The sequence below is a fragment of the Mastomys coucha genome, unplaced genomic scaffold, assembly GCF_008632895.1.
Source record: "Mastomys coucha isolate ucsf_1 unplaced genomic scaffold, UCSF_Mcou_1 pScaffold21, whole genome shotgun sequence".
Lineage (NCBI taxonomy): Eukaryota > Metazoa > Chordata > Mammalia > Rodentia > Muridae > Mastomys > Mastomys coucha.
Window position 1 is genome coordinate 2,105,398 of NW_022196904.1, and position 24,560 is coordinate 2,129,957.

The 24,560-nt window shown below is 50.2% G+C and overlaps 1 protein-coding gene across 2 annotated transcripts; it reads left to right on the top strand.

Moving 5' to 3' along the window:
* The first annotated feature begins 381 nt into the window (after nt 1-381).
* On the top strand, nt 382-19,853 carry Ssc5d (scavenger receptor cysteine rich family member with 5 domains). 2 transcript variants are annotated; one of them, XM_031385183.1, is made up of 14 exons: nt 382-408; nt 899-925; nt 1,386-1,694; nt 1,958-2,071; nt 2,302-2,415; nt 3,033-3,341; nt 3,826-4,143; nt 4,582-4,743; nt 7,523-7,840; nt 10,712-11,263; nt 11,345-11,659; nt 11,862-12,029; nt 17,552-17,716; nt 18,363-19,853. In XM_031385183.1, the coding sequence occupies exons 1-14, from the start codon at nt 384-386 to the stop codon at nt 19,712-19,714; spliced, it is 4,248 nt and encodes a 1,415-aa protein (XP_031241043.1). In that variant the 5' UTR covers nt 382-383; the 3' UTR covers nt 19,715-19,853. The 2 variants fall into 2 exon arrangements, with proteins under 2 accessions (XP_031241043.1, XP_031241044.1); XM_031385184.1 differs by lacking the exon at nt 11,345-11,659.
* The last annotated feature ends 4,707 nt before the right edge of the window (nt 19,854-24,560 follow it).

Below are 24,560 nucleotides of genomic sequence, written 5' to 3' on the forward strand. Positions count from 1 at the left end.
GGCAGAAGGGTGTGCCCTCAGCCCTGTCCCCCAGACACCCAGTACTGCCATCCCCATAAGCATCTCTGAGCACGTGGCCCTCTGGAGTCTGGCTGGCCGCCTCCCTCCAGTGTGGGTGTTTGCACTTGAACACCTCCCTTCTGCCTGCCCACCACCCCCCCTCCAGCCTCAGCTGTGGCCAGCCCCCTCCCCCTCCTGTCCCCTGCTGCCTCCCTGCAGCCTCTCTCCCTCCTGGCAGAGCCTCCAGCCCAGCCTGCTTCTAGCTGTCCAGGGCGCCTCGGCAGCCGCTTCCCTCCCTCCTTTTCTCCCTGGGTGCCTCCTCCTCCCCTCTCCTGCCCTCCTTCCCCTCTCACCCCCCATCCCCTGCCCTGGACTCTGCAAACATGAGGGGCTTGACCTGCCTCCTTGGTGAGTGATCCATTTCCTTGTGTGTGGGGGAGCACCTTAGGGGGCCTGGATCCTCACCTCTGACCCTTTAGCTTCTCCAACTTAGGGACTCATACTTGAGGGAGCCTGGTCCTGGTCCCTGGTGCTGTGTGATACCCTGATATCCCTCAGGGACCCAGCCTTCTGCATGTCCTGCCTAGCAGCTCAAGTGACCTGCCCTTTGTTGCCCTGCCATGTACTCTGTGGAGCTATCACTCCCACCATTCAATCTGGTCCCCAGCCCTGCCTTTAGGGGTCAGGCATCTGGGGCCCCAGCCACCCCAGGGACCTGTAACTTATCCCAGCCTCCACCCAAGGTCCGTTCCAGCAGTGGGGTTTCTGACTCAGAGGTATGAGGAATCTGTATGTGCATGGATGCTTCCCACCGAATGAAGCTGGGAGCCTGCACTGGGGAAAGGACCCCTCCCCTCTGATTTACCCTTCACTCTGTCCTCCTCAACCTCCTTTGCAGCCATGCTGGTGGGGATCCAGGCTATAGGTAAGTGTCCTGATTCTGCACTTGGCCTCACCCGGCTCCAAGCCTCCCCTCTCTCTCCTGCTGGTCCCTGATATCCCAATTCCACTCAGCTCCCCAGACACTGCTGCCATCCAGCAGGGACATTGAATCTTCTCTAGAATTAACTGCACACTGACCTATGGGAGAGGACCAAAGTTATGAGGCCAGTGATGGGGGAGGAGGAGAAAGGCCATTTGATCCCTAGGGCAGAAGGACCTGGGATGTTTAAATCCCCTGGTTTACAATGTCCTTCCACACAGCCCCCAGCATCTCTGAGACATTCCTCTCATTGCACCCAGGAGTCTGGGACCATGGTCCAGCCTCCAGGGTAGCTGGCTTCCTGATGGTAGCTTCTAAGGCAGTCCCCCTGCCCTTGGGGTCACCGTAGACCCCAGCCTACAGTACTCCTGTCTGCAGTCACAGCTTTTCCTTCACCCCTCAGAGCGACTCCGCCTGGCTGACGGCCCTCATGGCTGTGCAGGACGTCTGGAGGTCTGGTACAGCGGGCGCTGGGGCACCGTGTGTGATGACGGATGGGACCTTCGGGATGCTGCAGTTGCCTGCCGAGTGTTGGGCTGCGGAGGGGCGCTGGCCGCTCCTGGGGGTGCCTTCTTCGGGGAGGGCACTGGGCCTGTGTGGCTCAGTGAGCTGAACTGTCGGGGCAATGAGGGACAGCTGGGTATCTGTCCCCACCGAGGCTGGAAGGCCCATATCTGCTCTCACGAGGAGGATGCAGGCATCGTCTGTGTAGGTAAAAAGATTCAAATCCCTCCCATGGTTATGACCCCAGGAACCCTCAAGCCCTTAGTTCCTACGGATCTGAATTGTCTAGAAGCTAAGCGATAACCAATTCCAGAAGACCAGGTGCTCCCCTCCCAAGGACTCCCAGCTTATGATCACTTATTTCTGAGCCCCAGGGAATTCAGGCATCCCAGGTCCTTCTGCCCCAGGGATCAAATGGCCTTTCTCCTCCTTCCCCATCACTGGCCTCATAACTTTGGTCCTCTCCCATAGGTCAGCGTGCACTTAACTCTAGAGAAGATTCAGTGTCGCTGCTGGATGGGGATCCATGGCTGGCACTGTCTGGGGAGCTGAACCCCAGCTCAGAGGAGCCCCCTATAACTCATGGTGAGCCACAAAGGGCTAGGCCTCCCATCCTGCACCCTGGTTGGACTCAGCTACGGGGGAAGGTTATCATGCAGACTTTTTTTTTCCCAGCAAGCTAGTCTCCTTCATTACCCAGAAATCCTCCATCCAGAAATCTTTCAACCCCTCAGAAAAGAATCCCTAGTTGCCAAGGAGTCGGGAAGGGTGACCAGCTTAGATCCTGACATCCTGGTCACATGTCACTTTCCTAGCTCCTCAACCAGCAGCAAGCTCCCAGAATGGCCCCCGAAAGAAGAACCCCCGGCCACCCAAGCAGACCAAGTCCACCCGAGCCCCTGTACTGACAAATGGAGCTCCCCGCCAAGGTTAGTCTCTGAATCTCCCTTGACTTACTTACTTTCTTTCTTTCTTTCTTTCTTTCTTTCTTTCTTTCTTTCTTTCTTTCTTTCTTTCTTCCTTTTTTTGGTTTTCAAGACAGGATTTCTCTGTGTAGCCTTGGCTACCCTGGAACTCACTCTGTAGACCAGGCTGGCCTCCAACTCAGAAATCCGCCTGCCTCTGCCTCCCAAGTGCTAGGATTAAAGGCGTGCGCCACCACCGCCTGGCCACCCTTGACTTTCTGATTTGGGTGCTTGACTTTCTGATCTGGGAGACCATAGACCCGGCCAAACTGAGGATCGCAGACCTCCATTCAGCCGGTGACCCTCTAAGGAGACCAGCGTTCACAGGGTCCTCCCTACAGATCCAGTCAGGGCTGGCCACCTCCTCTTCTTGATCCTTCCTTTAGGAGACCCAGGGGGATGGCAGTTCTCTCTTCTAAATAAGCCAGTTGGCAGACAAACCTCAGTTCTCTGCTCTTCCTGGGCCTCAGTTTCCCCAGGTAAACAAACAGGAAGCTGACCTCTCCAAGCTGGCATCAGACAAAGCCTTTTACAGTCTCCCATCTTCCCTGTCTGTATCCTCCACCCCACCCCCGCCCCAGAGCGGCTGCGTCTGGTGTCAGGTCCCCATGGATGTGCTGGCCGCCTGGAAGTCTGGCACGGTGGACGTTGGGGCACTGTCTGCGATGATGGATGGGACCTCCGAGATGCAGCAGTGGCCTGCAGGGAGCTAGGATGTGGGGGAGCGCTGGCCGCCCCTGGGGGTGCCAGATTCGGACCTGGTGAGGGACCAGTGTGGATGGACGACGTGGGGTGTGGAGGAGGAGAGGAGGCCCTCCGGGACTGTCCCCGAAGCCCCTGGGGCCGGAGCAACTGTGACCACACTGAGGATGCAGGGCTGGTCTGCACTGGTATGTATGTGGGGGTGGGGGGGGACGACTACCCACCCCACTTCCCTCAGATCTCAGCTCCTCCCTCCCCCAGGAAGCAGTAAAAGGCTTGGCCTCAAGTCTTGTCTCTCTACACATTCTCTGGGAGAGGCAGTGATGAGCTAGCTTAGCCTACTGAACCTCAGCTTTCTTGACGGAGCAACTAGAAACTGGGACCAAGAGTAAGGGGCCATGGAAGGGCACTTGGGGGTTTCCTCCTCCATTCGCTCCTCTCCTCTTTCTCCCTCGATCCCTTTCCCTCTTTCCTTCCCCTAGCGTTCTTGTTCCCTGTCAGCACTCATTCTGCTTCTTCACTGGTCTAATCCAGTATCTGCTCACAACCCTAGACTCTCACACGGGTATTGTGGCCCTTGCAAACCCAGTCTAGTTTTCCTTCTTGGTATAAGTAGCAGGCATTCATCCATCCTAACCTCTTGTCACCCTGACCTCTGTCCTCCTGTTTCAGGTCCTGCACCCAGGCTGCGCCTTGCTGATGGTCCCCATGGCTGTGCTGGCCGCCTGGAGGTTTGGCATGGTGGACGCTGGGGCTCGGTGTGTGACGATGCTTGGGATCTTCGAGATGCTGCTGTGGCCTGCAGGGAGCTGGGCTGTGGGGGTGCCCTGGCCGCCCCAGGGGGTGCCTTCTTTGGAGAGGGAGCTGGACCCATCATCCTGGATGATCTTAGATGTCGAGGAAATGAGACAGCCTTGCGATTCTGCCCTTCAAGGCCCTGGGGTCAGCATGACTGTCACCATCGGGAGGATGCTGGGGCCGTGTGTGATGGTAAGCGTATATGAGTGATGTCACTGGGGAAGGATGGGACAGTGTTTGTGGTCACTGGAGTGGATGGGAAAGAAGTGTTGTCCCAGTTCAGCCTTTACTTCCTGTGCGATTTCCCTCTCCCTATCTTATATTCTTATGCGAACCTTATGCCAAGTTAACTAGGGGTGACTTGGTCTCCCTAAGGGGTACTGGATATAATTTGGTATTTGGTGGTCATAATGAGGGGTTGAGCCCTACTTTCTTGTTCCTAGTAGGAGCCAATCTTGCCTTGCTAGGCGCCTCCCCTCTTTTTTCTCACCTCCAAACTCCCTCCATTTCCTGCTCTCTCTACCCTCTTCTTTCTACCCACATATTGCTGTGGCTCAGGGTTGTGGAAGCCTTGGGCCTGTGTAGGAGGCAGCCCTGGAGGTGGTGCTAATGTAGTCTTTCCTGGCCCAGGCATGCCTCTTGGTGATGTGCAGCCTACGGTTCCTGCGGCGGACAGCAACAGCACAGCACCCAGGCTTCTGTCTACCTCAGTGGGTCAGATGCCAGGCCCAGTGGGCACTTGGCCCCCTCCTGCTTCTCCTACTGCCCCTCCAGAGCCTGGGCCCGAAGCTGGTGAGTCCCTCTCTGCCCTAGCTGTAAAGCTGTCTCCATGAAAAGAGGAGCCCAAGCCCCTGCTCAGCCCAGTGCTTGATTAATGCTCTGCTGATAGCGTACAATCCAGAGTTGCTTGTATAAGAGTCCCACCTTCTAGAGCTGGCCCTGACCTGGAGAGGAGGATGGGCATGAGAGCCCACTGTCTAAAGTCTGGGTTCTATGGTGGTACTGTTACAATGTTCTCTGGCTAGCCACTGACTGCTCTTCCAGAGGATCTGAGTTCAATCCCCAGCAACTGCATGGTGGCTCACAACCATCTGTAATGGGATCTGATATTAGAAAAAAAAAAAAAAAAGAGTTGTTTTGAGTCAGGCAGTGGTAGCACACACCTTTAATACCAGCACTCTGGAGGCAGAAGCAGAGGCAGCTGGTCTACAGAGTGAGTTCCAGGCCAGCCAGGGCTACACAGAGAAACCCTGTCTCGAAAAACAAAACAAAACAAAACAAACAAACAATTATGGCTCAGTTGGGTAAGTGCTTAACTTGCAAGCACAAGGACCTGAGTTCAGATCCCCAATGGCTAAACTAAAAAAGACTAGGTGCAGTAGTGGATATGTCTAACTCCAGCACCAGGGAGGGAGAGATCCTTGGGGCCTGCTAGCCAGTCAGTCTAGCCAAATCAGTGAGCTTCAGGCTCAGTGAGAGACCCTGTCTCAAAAAAAAAAAAAAAAAAAAAAAAAAAAAAAAAAAAAAAAAAAAAGCTAGAGAATGATGTCTGGCTTACACACGAATGCACACACACACACACACACACACACACACACACTCACACAAACACAAGTTGTCTCTCGGACCAGAAAGATGGTCCAGTAGGTAAAGGCACTGGCTACCAAGCCTGATGACCTGAATTTGATCCCCAGGACTCACACTATGCAAGGAGAGCCCTAACTCTCAAATTTTTCCTCTGACCTTCACATACATGTGGTGGCATACACACACCCTTGTGCATACATACATACACATACACACACATTATAAATAAGTAAATAAATAAATGTAATATTTAAAAACTCTAAAAAATAAAATAAAATAACCCCCTTGGTGCAGTGGGCATGGTGGTGTCCTCCTGCAGTCCTAGCAGTTGAGAGGATGAAGCAGGAGGATTGTGAATTTGAGGCCAGCCTGGGCTGCACTGTGCATTTCAAAGTGCATTGCAAAGATCGCTACCATTTTCTGTTTACCTGTTGGTACGCTAAGGAGCACCTTTGAGTTATTGTGACTAGTATAGCGTTTACAGCAAGTGCATGCTAACAGATGCTCTCATCTTTTTAAAATCATGTCTATCTTTGTGCATGTGTGCGTGTGTCATGGTACACATAGGTCAGAGTGTAGTGGCACTCACTCTGTGCTCCTGACCAGACGGTCTCATGCTCTCATCATTGGCTGGCGGCATCTTTATTTACCAATTGGATTCAACTGAGGGCAGGATCCCTCAGTGTCTTATGTGTGGACACTTGTGTAAGCAGTTTGGGGGACCAAAATTAATATTAAAACACAAGCAGCATTAAGCCAAGCCCACTTCATTTCCCCCATTTATCCAATCAACACTGCTCTTTCCTCTCAGACATAGATTGAGCACAAGTATAACAACTATGTAAATTACAAAGTATGATACACAGGTAACATCTAGTTCATCATATTTGTCAATTAGATAAAGTATTCCACCATCTATCCTAACTTAAAGAGCTTATCATTTTATATTTGAATTATGTTCTGATATTAGCTTACATTACTATCTGAAAACCATCCTTTTAAATCTATATCATCTCTCTCAATGCTAAACAAACTTGAGTTTGATTATGAGACTACAACCAGTCTTCAACCCTGTCAGAAATCTGAGAAAGAAAGAAATATAACCTGAATATATAGGAAGCACAAAAACATAGCTTCCAAAACGTAAACAAATTGTGGAGACAGCTGCCTGCCTGGACAGTCCCCTAATTTCTTACAATGTCAGAGCATCTGTCTTCAGCCTTCTGGCCCAGAGCCATCTGACAGACCTTGAAATAAAGCAGGAATGAGAAGGGCTAGCTTACCCTGTCTTGGCAGAGCTTAGCAGTCGACTAGCCCATATCTGTTTGCCCTTTTTGGACAATATTTTGTCTGCAGATGAATTGGGCAATTTTTGTCTAGTGGTTACCTTGCCAACACTGGAGCAACTCCATGTGGAGGTTTTGACACTCAGTTTCTTCTTTGAACCATTCTGTCAGGAGCAGACATGTCTCTAGTCAGAATTTCTAATAATAATGAAATGACTAAATGTTAACAGATACTTTCAAGTTTTTAAAATCACGTTTATCTCTGTGTGTGCATGCACACGTGCCATGGTACACATAAGCTGGAGAACTCTTTTTCTGCCATGTGGATGTCCCAGAGATCAGACTCTCGAGGTTGTCAGGCTTGAGGGAGGGCAGGTGCCTTTACCCACTGAGCCATCTCGCCAGCCTCCTTTCAATATATTTTGGGTGTATCCCTAGGAGTGGAATTTCTATATCATGTGGTAATTCTACATTTAGCTTCCTGAGGAGCCATCCAGCTCTACTTGGCTCTGCCCAGTACAGCAGAGACCTCACCCTACCTGCTACCTGAACTGAAGGATTAGAGAAAAAGCACCACTGAGGGAATAGATGGGCATTTAGAAAGGAAGGTGGCGGCAGGGAGATGAAGGCTCTGAGTGCTAGTGCTAGCTGGGCTCTCTGACCCTGACTCTTGCTTTTTTTTTTTTTTCCTATTCCAGGGTCCCCCCAGGTGCGCCTGGTGGCTGGACCCAGCAGGTGCTCTGGCCGGCTGGAGGTGTGGCATGATGGACGCTGGGGAACAGTATGTGACGACAGCTGGGACATGAGAGACTCAGCTGTGGTCTGCCGGGAGCTGGGCTGTGGGGGACCTCGGCAACCAGACCCAGCAGCAGGCCGCTTTGGCTGGGGTGCAGGCCCCATCTGGCTGGATGATGTAGGTTGTGTGGGGACGGAGGCTTCACTGTCAGAATGCCCTGCTGCTTCCTGGGGGAAACACAATTGCGCCCACAATGAGGATGTCGGGGTTACCTGCACTGGTGAGGACACACTAGCCACCCACTGGCTCTGGGAGGGCTTCCCAGAGGAAGCAATGGAGGCTAAGGGTGGCGTTAACTTGACTGAGTACTGCAAGCTCCAGCTCTGTATTGGGTATTTAGCTCATATAACCTTATTCAAATTGCCCGTGTCTAGCCAAAGTGAGGGTTAATTCACATCAACTCTGGCACTGCATTTCTCCTCATTTATAGGGGTCTGGTTTCCAACTCCAGTGCTAGATACTGAGCTAGGAGCTGGGTGCTCAGAGTGGAATGAACATAGTATGGGTCTTTGAGAAGCTCACACCTCATGGAGGGCAAGGGGAACACAGACAAGCTATTGCAAACCAGTAGGACAAGGTAGTGTTTGGGAGGTCTCTGAAACCACACTGACATCCCGTCTGTTGCTAGAAGACGCCCAGAAATGGGAGAGGCTCAGGGTTGTATTTCAATGTCCTGAAGATGCAGGTTAAGGTCAGCCAAGGGAAAACACACATGGAATGGAGTTTAAGTGTGAATCCTGGGGAGGTGGTATAAACAGTGCTGGATTATCCCAGCAACACGTGCGACGTCATGAGAGAAGAGCCATCCAGACAAGTTAGCCTTGATATCTATGGGTTTGATTGATTGATTGATTGATTGATTGATTGGTAGGGGCTTGATTGACCACGTTCATGGCTTTCAGAAGTCACATTGTCAGTATGGACTTGACATGGTGCAATGCCCCTCCTCCCCACAACCATATAAAGAGTTTCTTACCAGGCAAGAACATTCCAAGGGCTTAGAGGTCATTTTCCTGGAGCCAGGGCAAAGCACTCAAGCTTGTCTTGGGCATGGTTCATCCTTGACTGCCTAGGTGGCCTAACCAGAGAGACCGAGTGTGGATATTGGTGACTCAAAGGATGGAGTCATCAGCTCTGCCTCTGTCTCCCCTGGGAGCCATGGGAGCATGGGAGCAGGGAACTCTTGAGAGTAAAAGGCAGTGGTAATAGGGCATGCCTGTGGTAACAGCACTTGGAAGGCTGAGGCAGGAGGACTCTTATGAATTTAAGGCTATCCTGAGCTAAAGAAACCTTGTCATGGGAAAACCCCTTAAAACAAACAGGGGCTAAGTGGTTAAAAGTGCTGGCTGCTTTTGTAGAGGACCAAGATTTGATTCCCAGCACCCACATGGCAGCTCTCTAACTCCACTTGGTGGGTGGGGAATCTGTTACCCTCTTCTGGCCTCTGCAGGCACTGAGCACACATGGTACACAGACATTCATGCAGGGAAAATATATCAAATAGAAATAAATCTTTAGTGTGTGTGTGGGGGGGGGCAGGACAAGAAAGCCAGACCTGGTGGGGTAGAGCTATAATCCTAGTTACTTGAGATGATGTAAAAGGTCTGCCCAGACAGCTTTGCTCCTGTCTCAAAGAGTAAAAACAAACAGCTGTTACATTAATAAGAGATGAAGCCCTTAAGGCAGTGATTTTCAACCCATGGGTTGTGACCCCTTTGGGGGTTGAATGACCTTTTCACAGGGGTCACTTAAGACCTCTGGAGTAATCAGGTATTTACATAATGATTCATAACAATAGTAATATTACAGTTGTGAAGTAGCAACAAAAATAATTTTATGGTTAGGGTTCACCACAACTAGAAGAGCTGCATTAAAGGGTCGAAACGTTCGGAAGGTTGAGAACCACTGCCTGAGGGTGTGAGCCTAGGAGTGGAGTAGCTATCCAGAGTTGCCCTACTCCTTGCCTTTAAAAAATATTGACTTTATTTATTTTTTGTGAGACAGGGTTTCTCTGTGTAGCGGTGGCTGTCCTGGAATTCACTCTGTAGACCAGGCTGTCCTCGAACTCAGAAATCTGCCTGCCTCTGCCTTCCGAGTGCTGGGATTAAAGGCGTGCACCACCACCGCCCGGTGACTTTATTATTGTTAATCATGTACATGATTTGTTTGTGTGGCGCTCTTCCCTGCTGAGCTGTCTCTCCAGTGCCTATTAAGTTTTTTGTGGAATCTGCATGCTAGCTTCCCAGAGTGGCTACACCACTAGACACTCCCACTAAGAGTGAATGAGGACTCCATCTTGCCCATTGGCTGTCATTTGTTTCCTTGATGATGGTTTTTCTGATGGGGATGAGATGGGATCTCAAAGTAGCTTTAATTGTACCAGGCTCTTAATGACAGTTTTAGTCCAGTGGTAATGCAGATGGCCTTTGATGGATCACGTGACAAAACCCAAGGTTATGAATAGGGGAGAGAGGCAGGTAGCGATGAGAGAGATAAGAGAGAGCAATTAGGGAATAATGCCCTGTGGACATGCTTGCAATGGTCAAGGGACAAGCACATGTAGTATAGATTGCTTTTATTTAGTTTTTAGATTGCCTGCAAGTGGATCTGTGCACCACGTGCCTGTCTGGAGTCCTCGGAGCCCAGGAGAGGCTACCAGACTCTCTGAGACTAGAGTTACAGACAGTTGTGAACCACTATGTGTGTGCTAAAAGTCAAACCCAGGTCCTATGGAAGAGCAGCAAGTACTCTTAGTCACTGATCCATCTCTTCAGTCCAACAAAGTTCTATTTCCTTTCTTCTTTTTTCTTTTTCTTTTTTCTTTTTCTTTTTTCTTTTTCTTTTTTTTTTTTTGAGACAGGGTTTCTCTGTGTAGCCTTGGCTGTCCTGGAACTCACTTTGTAGACCAGGATGGCCTCGAACTTAGAAACCCACCTGCCTCTGCCTCCCAAGTGCTAGGATTAAAGGTGTGCGCCACCACTGCCCAATGAGTTTTGTTTTCTCAAGTGAAAGAGGGTGGAGGGTATGGGTTAGCCCAACAGGACAAGATCTTCCTTCATGATCTTATCGCTCCTCCCTCCTGGCCTCCTAGGGACCCCCGGCCTGGACACCATCTCAGACCCTTTCAGCTGGAGCTGGCTCCCTGGGTTGGGTAGAGATCAGGGTGCCTGGCTCCCAGGAGAGCTAGCCACCAAGCCTGCCAGTCTCACCTCCAGTGTGCTACAGAAAACCACGAAGGCTCCAGGGAAAGCGCCCAAGAGTACCAAGAAGTGGGTGACTAAAAATGCAAAGAGACCAACCACTCAGCCCCCAGGGATGCCAACCACCAGACGCTCCAGAGTCCCAGGCACCCCAACTTCCCTAAATCCAACCCCACGTACCTCTGAGTTACCAAAGAGACTGACCACGGAGGCTCCCCACAGGCAGGCCTCACACACCACTGTAAGGCTGACCCCTAGGGTCCCCTGGGAGTGGACTTCAGAGACTGTGATGTCACTGTCCACTCAAGAAGTGACCTCTAAGGCCACCACCACCCAAGCCCCTCAGACCTCCTTGGAGCCATCTGGTGAGACCCCAGAAGGCTCTGTGGAATCATCCCAAGATCCAGCTGCCACCCCAACTGCTGAAGTCCCCGTGCCATCGGGTGAGTAGTAGAGAGTTAAAAGGGTGGAGACAGGGAGGCGGCCCTGTACCTCCTAATCTGAGGGCCTCCCACCACCCCCAGGTCCCTTCCGGGTTCGTCTGGCTGATGGGCCCAACAGGTGTGCTGGCCGGCTAGAGGTGTGGCATGCCGGACTCTGGGGAACAGTCTGTGATGACAGCTGGGACCTCCGGGATGCCACAGTGGCCTGCTGGGAACTGGGTTGCGGAAAGGTCCAGCCCCGAGTAGGCAAAACTCACTATGGCCCTGGCACTGGGCCCATCTGGTTGGATGACATGGGCTGTAAGGGAAGTGAGACGTCATTGAGTGACTGCCCCTCAGGGACATGGGGGAAGCACAACTGTGACCACGAAGAAGACGTGGTGCTCACCTGCACTGGTACCAGGGAACAGCGAGGGAGGCCGAAGGGTTGGAGTTAGAGTGGGGCAGAATGGCGGCTAAGGGTCTAAGGAGCGGGCTGGAGGGGGCCCAGTGTGAGGACAGGAAAGGGTTACTTCGGGAGGCTCTGGCAGGGAGGGGAAACACAGGGGAAAGGACCCTAGCTAGCAGGAAGAGACACAGGTTACCTGTCTCTCCCCAGGGTACACAGGTGACGACGATTATCCTTCCTGGACCTGGGACCCCACTTCTGGAGAAGACCTGGCCAAAGGGACTGCAGTGGCTGCGTGGCCTGGACATACACTTTCCTGGGCTACAACTACAGACACTGAAGTTCTCTCTCCAGCAACACAGAGCCCTCCGGACACAGGTGAGGGGCTCCACCTGGGTGCATATGCCAAGGCATGGGTGATGAGGTCAGAGGAAAAATGGTGGAGCTCTCCGTTTGCAAGCACCTTTACCCACTGGGCCATGGCGTCCACCGTTTTGTTTTGTCTTTTGAGGTGATATATCATGTATTCCAGACTGGCCTTGAACTTGCTATGTAGCTGAGGTTTGCCTTGAACTGGTCCTCCTTTCTTCCCCTCCCAAGTGTGGGCATTACAAACATATATGCTACTGTGGTCCGCCATGAAGATCTCTCTAACAGCTAGCCTAGGCCTCCATGTCCTGGAAGGCTTGCCTAAATGTGGTCCACTCTTAGGCTTGACAGTGTTCATCTTCTCCACCGTGCAATGGGACAGCATGTGACTCTGAGTGATCAGAGGGCATCAGCTAGCACTGAGCCTACCAAAGCGACCAGGCAGTGGCCCCTCAATCCAGAGCATCTGCGGAAATGACCCAGAGCCCTCAGCTCAGGGTTATCCTGTCAGCACATGGTTCCACATTCAGCAGAGTCATACCCAGTCTGGCAGTCCACACTCTGTCCTGCTCAGGCTCTAGCCCAGACACAAGCAGGACCCTCCTGGGGCACAGGTTCTAATCCTGCCCTTCCCAGCCCCACCCATGAGGGGGAGAGAGAATGGGAATAAATCCAATGACAGCTATCTGTCCTTCTGCTTCTCCATGGCTTCTGGCTTGCTGTGGTCTGTGTCCTTCCATCCCTGATGCTAACTCGGGGATCTCCACCCACCCTGGCCCCTGAGCTGCTCCCCTGCATGTTCTCTGTCATCTCCCATCCAGCTCTGTTCCTGTGGCTCCCATGGGTGATTCCTCTCCCCCTTACACCCTGTTGCCTGTGACCTTTTCCTTTCTTACCAACTTCCTTACCTTTCTTCTTGACTTCATCACCTACATTTTAGAACTCCATTTTGCTTTTCTCCTGGTGTCTTTCTCCCATTGGATTTATTCCCACTCTCTCCTCCTCTCTAGTACTCCATTTTTCCAAGTGCAGTATCTCTTGTTTTTTCCCTTAGTTTTTCTTTAAAGTTCTATACTCCTTCCACACCTTTTAAATTTTTAAAATTATTCTTTTATGGGTATGGTTGTTTTGGCCTGTATGCATGTCTGTGCCATGTGCATACAGTTCCCACTCAGGCCAGGAGAGGGCACCAGAGCTCCTGAAATGAGTTACAGACAGGCGTGAGCAGCCATGTGGGTGTAAGGAATTAAATCTGGCTTCTCTCGGAGAACAGCCTGAACTATCTGTCCAGCCCCTGTATCTTCCTTTCAAGTCACCAACTCACCCCATTTCTCATTAGTTTGCCTTTTCTTTTTTATTTTGGTGTACCAGCTGGCCTAGAATTCCTGTTTTCTCCCTGCCTCCACCTCCCCAGCCCTGGGGTCACTGGGCATGTACCACTTTGCTGTCACTCACTGTATTTCATGTGACTGCCTCTCTTCTTGCCTTCATTGTCTTTTTCAGACCCTCTGCTTTTATCTCCTCCCTTCTGTAGCTTTCTCCTTTTTCTTTCCTTTTTCATTGTTAGACTGATTGATTGTGTATGCAAGCCTGTGCTCAGCGCCATATGCCGCAGTGTGTGTGCCTGCAAACACACTCATATGTACGCATGTTCGAGCTCATATGTGTGTGTACATGCACACACTCACATGTATGGATTCTTGTATGCATGTGTGTGCAGACACGCTTGTGTGTGTGTGTGTGTGTGTGCGCGCGCGCACCCAAGTGCATTTGTGTGGGCACATACTCACGTGCATGGATATGTATGTGTGTTTGTGTGTGTATGTTTGTGTGTGTGGACAACTTGCAGGAGTCAGTCCTCTCCTTCTACCATGTGTGTGCCAGGTGTACAACTAGAATTGTCAGGCTGCGTGCTGATCCATGCCTCTAATTTATTACCCCAGCCACATGTCATCCATCTCTCTTTCCTTCCCTTTCCTCCCTTACTCTTCTCTGCCCCTCCACCCCTTTTGAGCTGTTCTTTTATAGCTCAGGCTGGGGTTCTCTATGTACCCGAGGCTGGCCTTGATCCCCTGACTGCACCCACCAATACTAGGATTACAGGCATGAATATTCCAACTTCTTTTCTTTCTTTTTCTTTTTTTTTTCTTTTTTTAAAGATTTATTTATTTATTATATGTAAGTACATTGTAGCTGTCTTCAGACATACCAGAAGAGGGCATCCAATTTCATTACAGATGGTTGTGAGCTACCATGTGGTTGCTGGGATTTGAACTCAGGACCCTTGGAAGAGCAGTCAGTGCTCTTACCTGCTGAGCCATCTCTCTAACCCCTCTTTTTTTTTTTTTTTTAAAGAGTATTGTCTTAGGATTTTACTGCTGTGAACAACAGACACTATGACCAAGGCAACTTGGCCATAGTTGCCTTTTTTTTTTTTTTTTTTTTTTTTTTTTTTTTTTACTATTTACTTATTATATGTAAGTACACTGTAGCTGACTTCAGACACACCAGAAGAGGGTGTCAGATTATGGGTGGTTGTGAGCCACCATGTGGTTGCTGGGAATTGAACTCAGGACCTCTGGAAGAGCAGTCAGTGCTCTTACCTGCTGAGCTATCTTACCTGCCCCCAACTTCTTTTCAGTCAGCTACTGTTATGTTCTGAGTCACACTTTCTGTTTTTTTCTTCTGCTAGCTTCAGGCCTTTCTCTCTTTCTCTCTCCCTGTGTCTCCTGGTCCTCATTTCAGTGAGAGAGGTTAACAGTATTTCTGCCTTACCCACTGCCTTTCACACCCGCTGTTTTCTCTGTCTCCCTCATTTCACTCTCTCTAAATACACTTTTGACTGTGAATGCTCATTGCCTCTCTCCGTGTGTCCCTCTGCCTGTCACTGATTGGAGGATCAGCTTGAGTCCTTTCTGGAACCCAGCGTGCACAGTCAGGCCTGCTTAGGTAGGTACCTGCTCTTCTGCCTAGCACCTCCTTACATCACAGGGGTGCTGCACATTTTGATTGGCCACCAGGATCCCTGCTCTCCACCTGTAGAGTTGGAACTAGGGAGCAGGTTTCAGGAATTTGTAACTTGGACCCAGGAATATCTCTTGATGGTATTAAGGTTGATCGTTAGAATGCTGGAACCGGAAGTGATCTTTTAGAGACCCTGTTCCTTGTTCAAGTGCAGCTGAATTTCCAGAACTTATGTTCTGCACAATTAGGGTAGCTTCTCTGTCCCACAGTGCCCCCTCGTGGTGGAACTGATTGCATGGAGAGGCACTGCCCACTGCAGAGACAGCTAGCCCCTGAGGCAGGGGGATCCTTGGGGTTAGAACAGATAAATCAGAAGTACAAACTGTGCAAGCAGACTCTTGAGACAGTTCTATGTATCGAGGGTTAGAAGAAGGTATGGTAGTGGGATGAGACTGTTTCAAACAGTTTACACGTGTCTTTTGTAAACATGTGCATGGTATGTATGTAAGAATAAATGTATGTATGTAAATGCTTATGTATGTCTCTGCGGTGTGTGTGGAGGCCAGAGGACAACTTCTGGTGTTGCTCCCCAGACACTATCTAAACCTTGCTTTTATGAGACAGTGGCCTGGAGCTCAGTATCGAGGTTAGGTTGTTGACGCATAAGCCTGGGAGTTCCCCCTGTCTCTGTCTCCCTAGCATTGGGATTGCAAGAGGAGCCAGCATACCCAGCTCTCTCTATATATATTTAATGTGTGCTCTGGGGCTCACACTCTGTTCCTTAAGTTTGCAAAACAAGTACTTTTCAACCTGAGCTCTCTCCCAGCTTTTGTTTGTTTGCTATTGAGACCTTCTTTATCCATAGCCTAAGCTGGCTTGGAAGTCACTGTGTAGTTCAGGCAACCCTTGAACTCTCAGTGATAGGGTTATAGGCAGGGATCATGATGCCAACCTAAGGCATTCACTCATTGCACTGGGATGATTGATGTTGCTGTCCTTCAAAGCACAAGTCTGGGCTGGGACTCACTCCAGTCTAGACTCCACAGGGACTGGAGCGAGTTGTGTGACTGCATGTCCCAATCCAGTGTACAGAATGCCCATGTAATCACCAAGGACAGAAAACATTGTTCACTAAAACAGGTCATAGGTCCAGGATGCCAAAGTTGTAATACACACACATAGTAGAGAAATCAAGAAAAGCTTCCCAGAAATGTGATATTATCCACCAGCAGAGGAGGGCAAGAAGATAATTGTTTTTTTAATGAAGTCATGCATGTGCCATGGGATACGTGTGGAGGTCAGAGGACAGCTCTCATGAGTTGGGTTTTCTTCTTCCACCATGTGGGTTTTGGCAGGGTATAACTCAGGTCATCAGGATATACAGCAACCAAGTTTACCCACTGGCCCCAGGAAGGGAATTCTCAAGTGACCAAAGACTTGTGGGAGAAAACTTGCATTGCCACATGGTTAAGATTTTTTAAAAGACTTATAATCCCAGCACTCTGGAGGCAAAGTAGGTGGATCTCTGTGAGTTTGAAACTAGCCTGGTCTATGTAGCAAGTTCCAGAACAGTCAAGCTACACACACACACACACACACACACACACACACACACACACACGTTGCTCAATGAGACCAGAAGAGGACATCCAATCTAAAGCTGCCTGAAGTGTGTGTGGGAAACCCAAAAGATGCTCTTAGCCACTAAGCCACCTCTCCCACCCCAGCAAGGGAAGGCTTTAAGCTCTAAGAAGTACCTCCATGGATCTCTCTGGCTGCTAGAGCATCACCACAGATCTAGTGGCTTAACCAGCACAAGCTCATGTTCTTGATCTTCTGTAGGTCAGACTGCATGGGTCTCACTGATCTAAGATCAGGGTATGAGCATGGCTGATCCCTAGGGGAGAGTCCACCCTCTTGTCTTTTCTAGCTACAGCCCCTCCCTTCTTCAAAGCTTGGGGTGTTGCCTTCCATGGGCTTAATTATGTCTTTACCATTCCCCCTGGGATCCAGCCTGGAAGGTTTGTGTATTCTAAGTATTTATGAGACTCGGGAATGTTTTTTTCTTTTTATTAATTATTTATTGTCACCTAATTAATTAATTAAAAATGTATTATGTTTGTGCATGTGTGTGCGTGCATGCCATGGCTTAAAAAAAGGCTATCTGGGACAGCATGATAGTTCAGTAGGTAAGGTACTTGGTGACAAACCTGACAAGTATTGTTGGAGCACACGTGGTGGAAGGCACACATGCACAAATAAATACATGTGATTTTAAAATGTAAAGGGAGCTCAGAACTCAAGGCCAGCATCAGCTCCGTGAGTTCAGGGTCATCCTGAGCTACCTGAGACTATGTCAAAAAATACTGCTTCGAACGGAAGCAATGCATACATTTGCTTTATGAGATAACCACTTCAGTTTCTGCTTTTACTAGCCAAGCGCGTCCTGACTGGTGGCCAAAGTGGCTTAGGTTGTAGAGGGGGCTGGATGATGGGTCAGCTGTGGTAATGAGCCAGCAGAACAAAGTGGAAGTGAGGACTCAACTCTCTTCCTCACACATCTGCAGATGACCAGGGTCGTTATGAGCCCTCCTGGACTTGGGATACGCCTTCAAGAAGAGGTCTGTCCAAAGAGACCCCTACTACAACCAAACCTGGATCCACAGTTACCACTAGCACCAGCGAGAGTCCAGGCCACCCCTCTCCAGCTCCAAGGGCCCGTGCAGACACAGGTGAGGCATAGGCAAAGAGGAGGCCTGGGGACTGACTACATGTTATGGGGTATAGAGATAGAATCCAAGTTCCTAGGGGTAACCTACTTCTTACTTCAAAGACCAAGCAGAGCGATAGCCTTGAACTCACAGACATCCTCCTGCCTCTGCCTCTAAAATGCTGGGGTTAAAAGCATGGGTCACCACACCTGACCAGTTCACTTCTTTTCATTCAGTTTAGAACCCCAGCCCAAGGGATAGATACAGTTGTTCTTCCCTCTTCAATAAAATCTCTCTGTAAATGCCCACATAGACATGTTCAGACCTGTGTCCTATGGGTAATTCCAAATCCTGGCAAGTTGACAGTGAACGTTGATTATCACATAGAGTCTCACTGTGGGTGTTTCCTAGGAATCTTCTCGTATCCCAAAGCTTGTTCATCTTTCTGATTCCCTGAACTCTTTCCCCACTCTGTACTTGTATCCATGGGTGCTCCCCTCATAGGCCACCAGGTGGCGGCAGGGACCTCGCACGCAGCGAGGAGGAGGGGCACTAGGGCCTGGTGAAGTCTGCCGGTGACCCATGATGTCACGGAGATCTTTGCCTTCCCATTGGTCATCTCCCCGACTGACCTCTGACCGATCTGCCCTCTTTTCTCCAACTCCAGGTTCACCAAGGAAGCCAAAACCTGAGCGCCGGCCGCTGCCCACCTCAGCACACACCACCTCATCCCCTGCTTCTTCCGCTTCACCAGAGCCTCCTGGCTCACAGCAGACCTCTGGCTCCCGGCCACAACTCATCCCAGACTCATCTTCAAAGCAGGAGGGGACCTCTAGCCCTCCCAAAACATCTCCACCCACCCCAGGGCTTCCCTTCCCAGCAACCTCTGCCTTGTCCACTCCTGATGCCAGTTTGCTTCCAACTCATACCCCAGAGCATTCAGGCCACCCAACGTCCACCTCCTCTGAAGGGCTAACCTCTGACTCTTCCATGCTATCAGAAGTGAGCAGCCTTTCCCCTACCTCAGAGCTGACCCCAGGATCTGACACAACACCAGGCCTTGGCACAGCACCTGAAATAACCCCAGAAAGTTCTGACTCTTCAGACCTCCTCACAAGCTTCAGGACCCCCACACAGCCATTCACAGCCTCTCACCCCACCAGCACCCCTCACCCCACCACCATCCCTCAACTCAACACCACAACTCCCTACTCTACCATGACCCCTCACCCTACCACAAACCCTCAGCATCCCAGGAGCCCTCACCCTACCACAAGTCCTCAACCTCCCATCAACACTCACCCTTCCCCTCACCAATACTCACCAACCCCTGCCACCTCTACAGAGTCCCTTCCATACCCTCTAGAAACAGAGTTATCCTCTCCCACTTCACAACTGAGGGGCAAGCCTAGCCTACAGCCAGAGCTGACCTTGGTGGAAGCTACGCCCACAGACACATCCCAGATGCAGAACCTAGAGCTCTTTCTAGCGTCAGAGTCTGTCCCCTCCAGGCCCTCTCCAGCCCCAAGCATAGACCCACTATCTACAGAAGTCTTCAAATCACCCAGAAGCCAGACCTTACACTCAGCTCCAGACCCCATGGTGACTCCTGACCTTCCCATCTCCTCTGTGGCACACCCATCAGACCAACCTTCTCCAGACCACCTCACTCAAGGGCCAACCCTTAATCATAACCCAGGTCCATTTGGGCCATGTGTGTCCCCAGTGCCACCTGTAAGGGTCATGGCTTGTGAGCCACCTGCCTTGGTAGAGCTGGTGGCTGCTGTGAGGGAGGTGGGTGACCAGCTGCAGAAGCTGACCTGGGCCCTGGAGCAGGACCGGCAGGAGCGCCAGGTCCTGGGGCTGGGCCTAGTCCAGTTGGTAGAGGCAGCCCAGGGGTTGGGGCAGATGAGTGAGACTGTAAAGAGGCTAGCAGAGGTGGCCTGGCCCCCCAGCACACCTGTGCCCATGACCACCACCACAGAGGAGGAGGAGAGGCCTCTGAGGGGAGATGTGTGACCCACTCTGAAATTCGAGGGGCTCAAGATACTCTTAAACAAACAAAAGCCAAAGTATCTACAATCAAAGTGTGGGTGTTGTTACTGGGCAGCAGGGGACTCTGGAGGGACAGAATTACAAAGCTGATTCTAACTCGTCAGTGCCACCTGTGATAGAGATGGTGATAATGCTGAACATGATGGTGAGACGATGGGAGTGGATGGCCGTGTGCTCATGGTGTTGATGGTGATGGTAATGGCGGGTGGTGACAGTGGTGTTGATCAGGATGATGGTTAGTGACAGGATGGTGCTAATGGTGAAGGCCACAGTGGTGATGGTGCTTGAGATGATCACGATGCTGCGATGGTGGCTGGCGGTCATGGTGATCATGGTGATGGGATGATGGCAGTGATGCTGTGATGACGGCAGTAGCGATGAGTGTGATGACAAAGACAGTGTGGTGGTGTTGGTGGTATAATGATGGAGAAGGTAAGCTGGGCAGTGGTGGCACACGCCTTTAATCCCAGCACTTGGGAGGCAGAGGCAGGTGGATTTCTGAGTTCGAGGCCAGCCTGGTCTACAGAGTGAGTTCCAGGACAGCCAGGGCTACACAGAGAAACCCTGTCTCGAAAAACAAAAAACAAAACAAAACAAAAGAAAACAAAAAAAAAGATGGAGATGGTGATCCTGGCATTATTGATGAACGCCATGATTGCGTGTTGGTGGTGGTGTTCATTGTGGAGGTTATGATGATGGTTAAGGTAATTTTGTGGTCACTGTGGGATGGCATTGAATTGATTACAGTGGTGATGGTATTGGTGGTGAAGTGCTGAGGATGAAGGCAGTGAGTGTGATGGCAGCAGTGATGGTGTGATGGTAGTAATGGTGGTGATGGCGATGATGGTGATGATGGTGGCGATGTGGAGGTGATGTTGATAATGACAGGGACATGATGACACTGACATGCTAGCAATGCTGGTGTCAATGGTGATCACTATGACAGTCCTGATATTGATGAATCTGTGGAGGCAGGAAGCTGTCTCAGCCATGGTGTGCCCCAGCTTTAAGGACAGAGCACACAGTTCATGAGTCTGAATGGGTGGGATAGCATCATCGTCGCACAGACAAGCACTTACAGGGTGTGTCTATATCGGACTCCGTAGGCAGCTATTCTCATCCTTCCTAAGTGCCGCGACCACTTGATACTCATGTTGCCGTGACCCCCCCCCAACCATAAATTTATTTCTGTTAGTACTTCATTAGCAGTAATTCTGTTACTAGTACAAATCGTAATATAAACATCTGATATGTGGGATGGTCTTAAGTGACCCCTGTGAAAGGTGACCCACAGGTTGAGAACCACTGGTTTAGAGGCTCTGCAGCCGGCTGTCATTCCATCTCCGTTAACACTGACTGGGGAGAGTACTGTTACCACAGCTCAGCAGAGGAGGAGATGCGCTCTCAGCCTGGACGCCAGGGTGGAGCCCTTGCTAGGGGTAGTCCTGAGCCAGCTACTGAGCCTCTTAGTCTCCGTTCCCCACCTATAAACGGGGATAATAATAGTGTATGCCTCATGGGCATGTGGAGATGACTGGATGGGAACATTGTATTTCTGAGCGTGCTTAGGCTCTGCAGTGTACATGAGTGAGAGTGACTGATCTGTTATCCCTATGTTGTGCCCCAGTCCATGCAGCAGCCTTGATTGGCAACCCAAGCCTGTCTCCTCTAGACCCTTTTGAGAGAAGGTTCCATGCATGTAGCCCAATCTGGCATTCCATTCAGTGTGCCATAGACGCCCACGAGCTCCCGACCTTCTCACCTGTTATCTCCCGAGTGCTGGGATTGAATATGTACGGTATCACACCTGGTTCTATGCACCGTTGAGGGTTAAACCTAAGGCTTCCTGTATGCTGGGCAAGCATTCTACCAACTGAACTTCATTTCTGGCTCAGATAGGATTATGTGGCCACATTGAACCAACTGGGCTTGCGCATAGTCTCGCAGCCTGTATACCTCTGGGAACTTTTGTTCATTTTTCAGAGCCTCAGCTTTCTCCTCTGTAAAATAGTAATAGTAATCACACTAAGCCTACAGAATGAGGATTAGCATTGAGTTAGTTCATATACAGGCAGAGATGACAGGTGGTACATACCCACTTATGAAGACTGAGCCCAGGGCTAGTGGAATGGCTCAGTGGGTAGACACTTGCTATGTAAGTTCTGATGATCTGAGTTTGGTGCCTGGAACCTAAATAACAAAAGAAGAGAGCCAACTCTCCTCACAAGTCTTTTGTTTTGTTTTGTTTTTGTTTTTGTTTTTTCGAGACAGGGTTTCTCTGTATAGCCCTGGCTGTCCTGGAACTCACTCTGTAGACCAGGCTGGCCTCGAACTCAGAAATCCACCTGCCTCTGCCTCCCAAGTGCTGGGATTAAAGGCATGTGTCACCACTGCCCAGCGAGAGCCAACTCTCATAAGTTGTTCCCTAACCTCTATTTGCACCCCCAATAAACTTAATGAATTAATGAAAAAAAAAAAAACCTTAAAACCAGAAGCGATCCCAGACAACACTAACTTTGCCTCTCTGTGACTAACATGTGAACTCTGTGTGTGTGTGACACACACACACACACACAGAGAGGGAGAGAGAGAGAGCTCGCCCTCCAGAGTACTGTGATTTCAGGCATGCACCACCTGAAGTCTACCTCCTATCCACACCTCTACAGCCCTGCAAGGGAGGAGTCTTGGACTGCATTGCAGAAAGGACTCAGGGCCCTCTAGCCCATCTTCCAATCCACACAGTAGAGCTGCAACCCAGCCCTGGAAAAATTAGGGACATGCCCCTTCTTTGACCTCATCCTGGACTTCCAGATAAGGACTTTTATGACTCCCCCTATCTTAGTGACCTGAGCAGGTGCCTTCCTATCTCTGCACCTCTTCTTACTGGTCTGAAAATTGAGGACCAGCTTGGAAGACACTCCACCCCTCAGACTCCAGTTCTGACCCCTGAAACTGTGGCCAGGAAACCAGTCCCTCCTCCTCTTCCCAGCTCACGACTCAGAGGTCACTGAAGGTGATGGAGCCTGGCGCCCCTGCACTCCTGCAAAGGCCAGTAGAGTCCAGTTACTGATTCAGGCAGGGAGTGGGATAATGCCCAGGGGTCTTAATAGATGGACACTTTGGTCCCGCCAACAGGCCAAGGCATATGCAGGGAACTCTCTGGTCCTCAGATCCCATTAAGCCAAAGACTTAAATAACTACTGAGAGCTAAACTTGGGAGGGTAGGGCTTCTGCTGCCTTCTCCTTCCTGTCCTGGCTCATTAGAGTGTCATAGAGCAGTACCCCAGATTGGAAAAACAGTCGTCTCTATCCCTGGTTGGGATTGGGTGGACCCTAGCTACAGGTCATCTCTCAGAATGTGCCAGAGAGCCCAGCTTGGGGGACACTCTTTGGCTTTTCTGCAAACCAGAGGTGTGTGGGTGTGTGATGGGTGTTCTAGCCCAAGGTCTCTCTACCCCCAGATACCTTCTGCCAGCCCCAAACAAACGGGTACCTAATTACTCAGTCATCCTATCCCTTTTTGGCTGAGCAGCTAAGCCCAAACATCTGGCTCCAGGGCCCACAGCCAGGATGGGTAGCCAACCCCACCCGCTGCTGGCCCTGACCCTCGACACCTCCCTCAGGACAGCTGAGCTCTGTGTCTCCTTGCCAGCTTGCAACAAGCCCAGAACAGTAGCTGCATAGGACTAGCAAGCTCAACGGGTGTAGATAAACTACAAACTTGAGCTCCATTAAACACACACACTCACACACACACATATCACAGCATATACCACGCACACACACACACACATCAAAACATACATCATGGGCTGGTGAGATGGCTCAGTCGGTAAGAGCATTGACTGCTCTTCCGAAAGTTCAAATCCCAGCAACCACATGGTGGTTCACAACCACCCGTAGTGAGATCTGATACCCTCTTCTGGTGTGTCTGAAGACAGCTATAGTGTACTTAAATAAATCTTTGGGCCGGAATGAGCAGGGACTGAGCGAGCAGGGCAGAACAGAGTGAACAGGATTGACTGGAGCGAACAGAGGTCCTAAAAATTCAATTCCCAACAACCACATGAAGGCTCACAACCATCTGTACAGCTACAGTGTACTCACATACATTAAATAAATAAATAAATCTTTAAAAAACCATACATCACACACATTAAAACACCACACACACACACACACACACACACACACATATCAAAACATATACCACACACACACACACACACACAGTAGGAGCAAAGACAATATCTTCCATCAGATAAAGCAAGAGGTGTATCTGTCATGATCCACCTGGGATATGACTATTGACAGAGAAAACTCTAAAGAATGGATCGGATAAATCATGGTGCTAGGAAACCTATCCAGAACACTGAATCTGTACTGCAACACCACACCCTGAACTGCAGCAAGAAACACCCAGCATCGACTCCTCAGAGGTCGGTCAGGAACCCACTGCCAAGACCTGTCCAAAACCCCCACGTCTTGGCACAGGTAGTTAAAATTTGTTACCTGGGGCTGAGGATGTAGCTCTGTTGGTAGAGTGCTTGCCTAGCATACACAAGGCCCTGGGTTTGATCCCCCACACCGTATAAAGTGGGTTTAGTGGATGTATGCCTTTAATCTCAGGCCTAGGGAGACAGGAAGAAAAATTATTGAAGGTAATTCTTGGCTGCATAGGAAGTTTGAAGTCAACCTGGCCTATAAGAGGCTGTCCTCAAAATAAACCAAACAAGCAAACAAACAAACAAATAAAAACTAAAAAAGAAACAAACAAAAACTTTCCCTGTGAGAAGGGCTGCTGGGCTTT

Bases quoted from the DNA above. Each gene is read 5' to 3' on its own strand.
- Ssc5d (XM_031385183.1), top strand. From the start codon at position 384: ATGAGGGGCTTGACCTGCCTCCTTG. The intron at 4,144-4,581 runs GTAAGCGTATAT...TTCCTGGCCCAG, and splicing joins TGCTGGGGCCGTGTGTGATG to GCATGCCTCTTGGTGATGTG. The intron at 17,717-18,362 runs GTGAGGCATAGG...CTCCAACTCCAG, and splicing joins AAGGGCCCGTGCAGACACAG to GTTCACCAAGGAAGCCAAAA.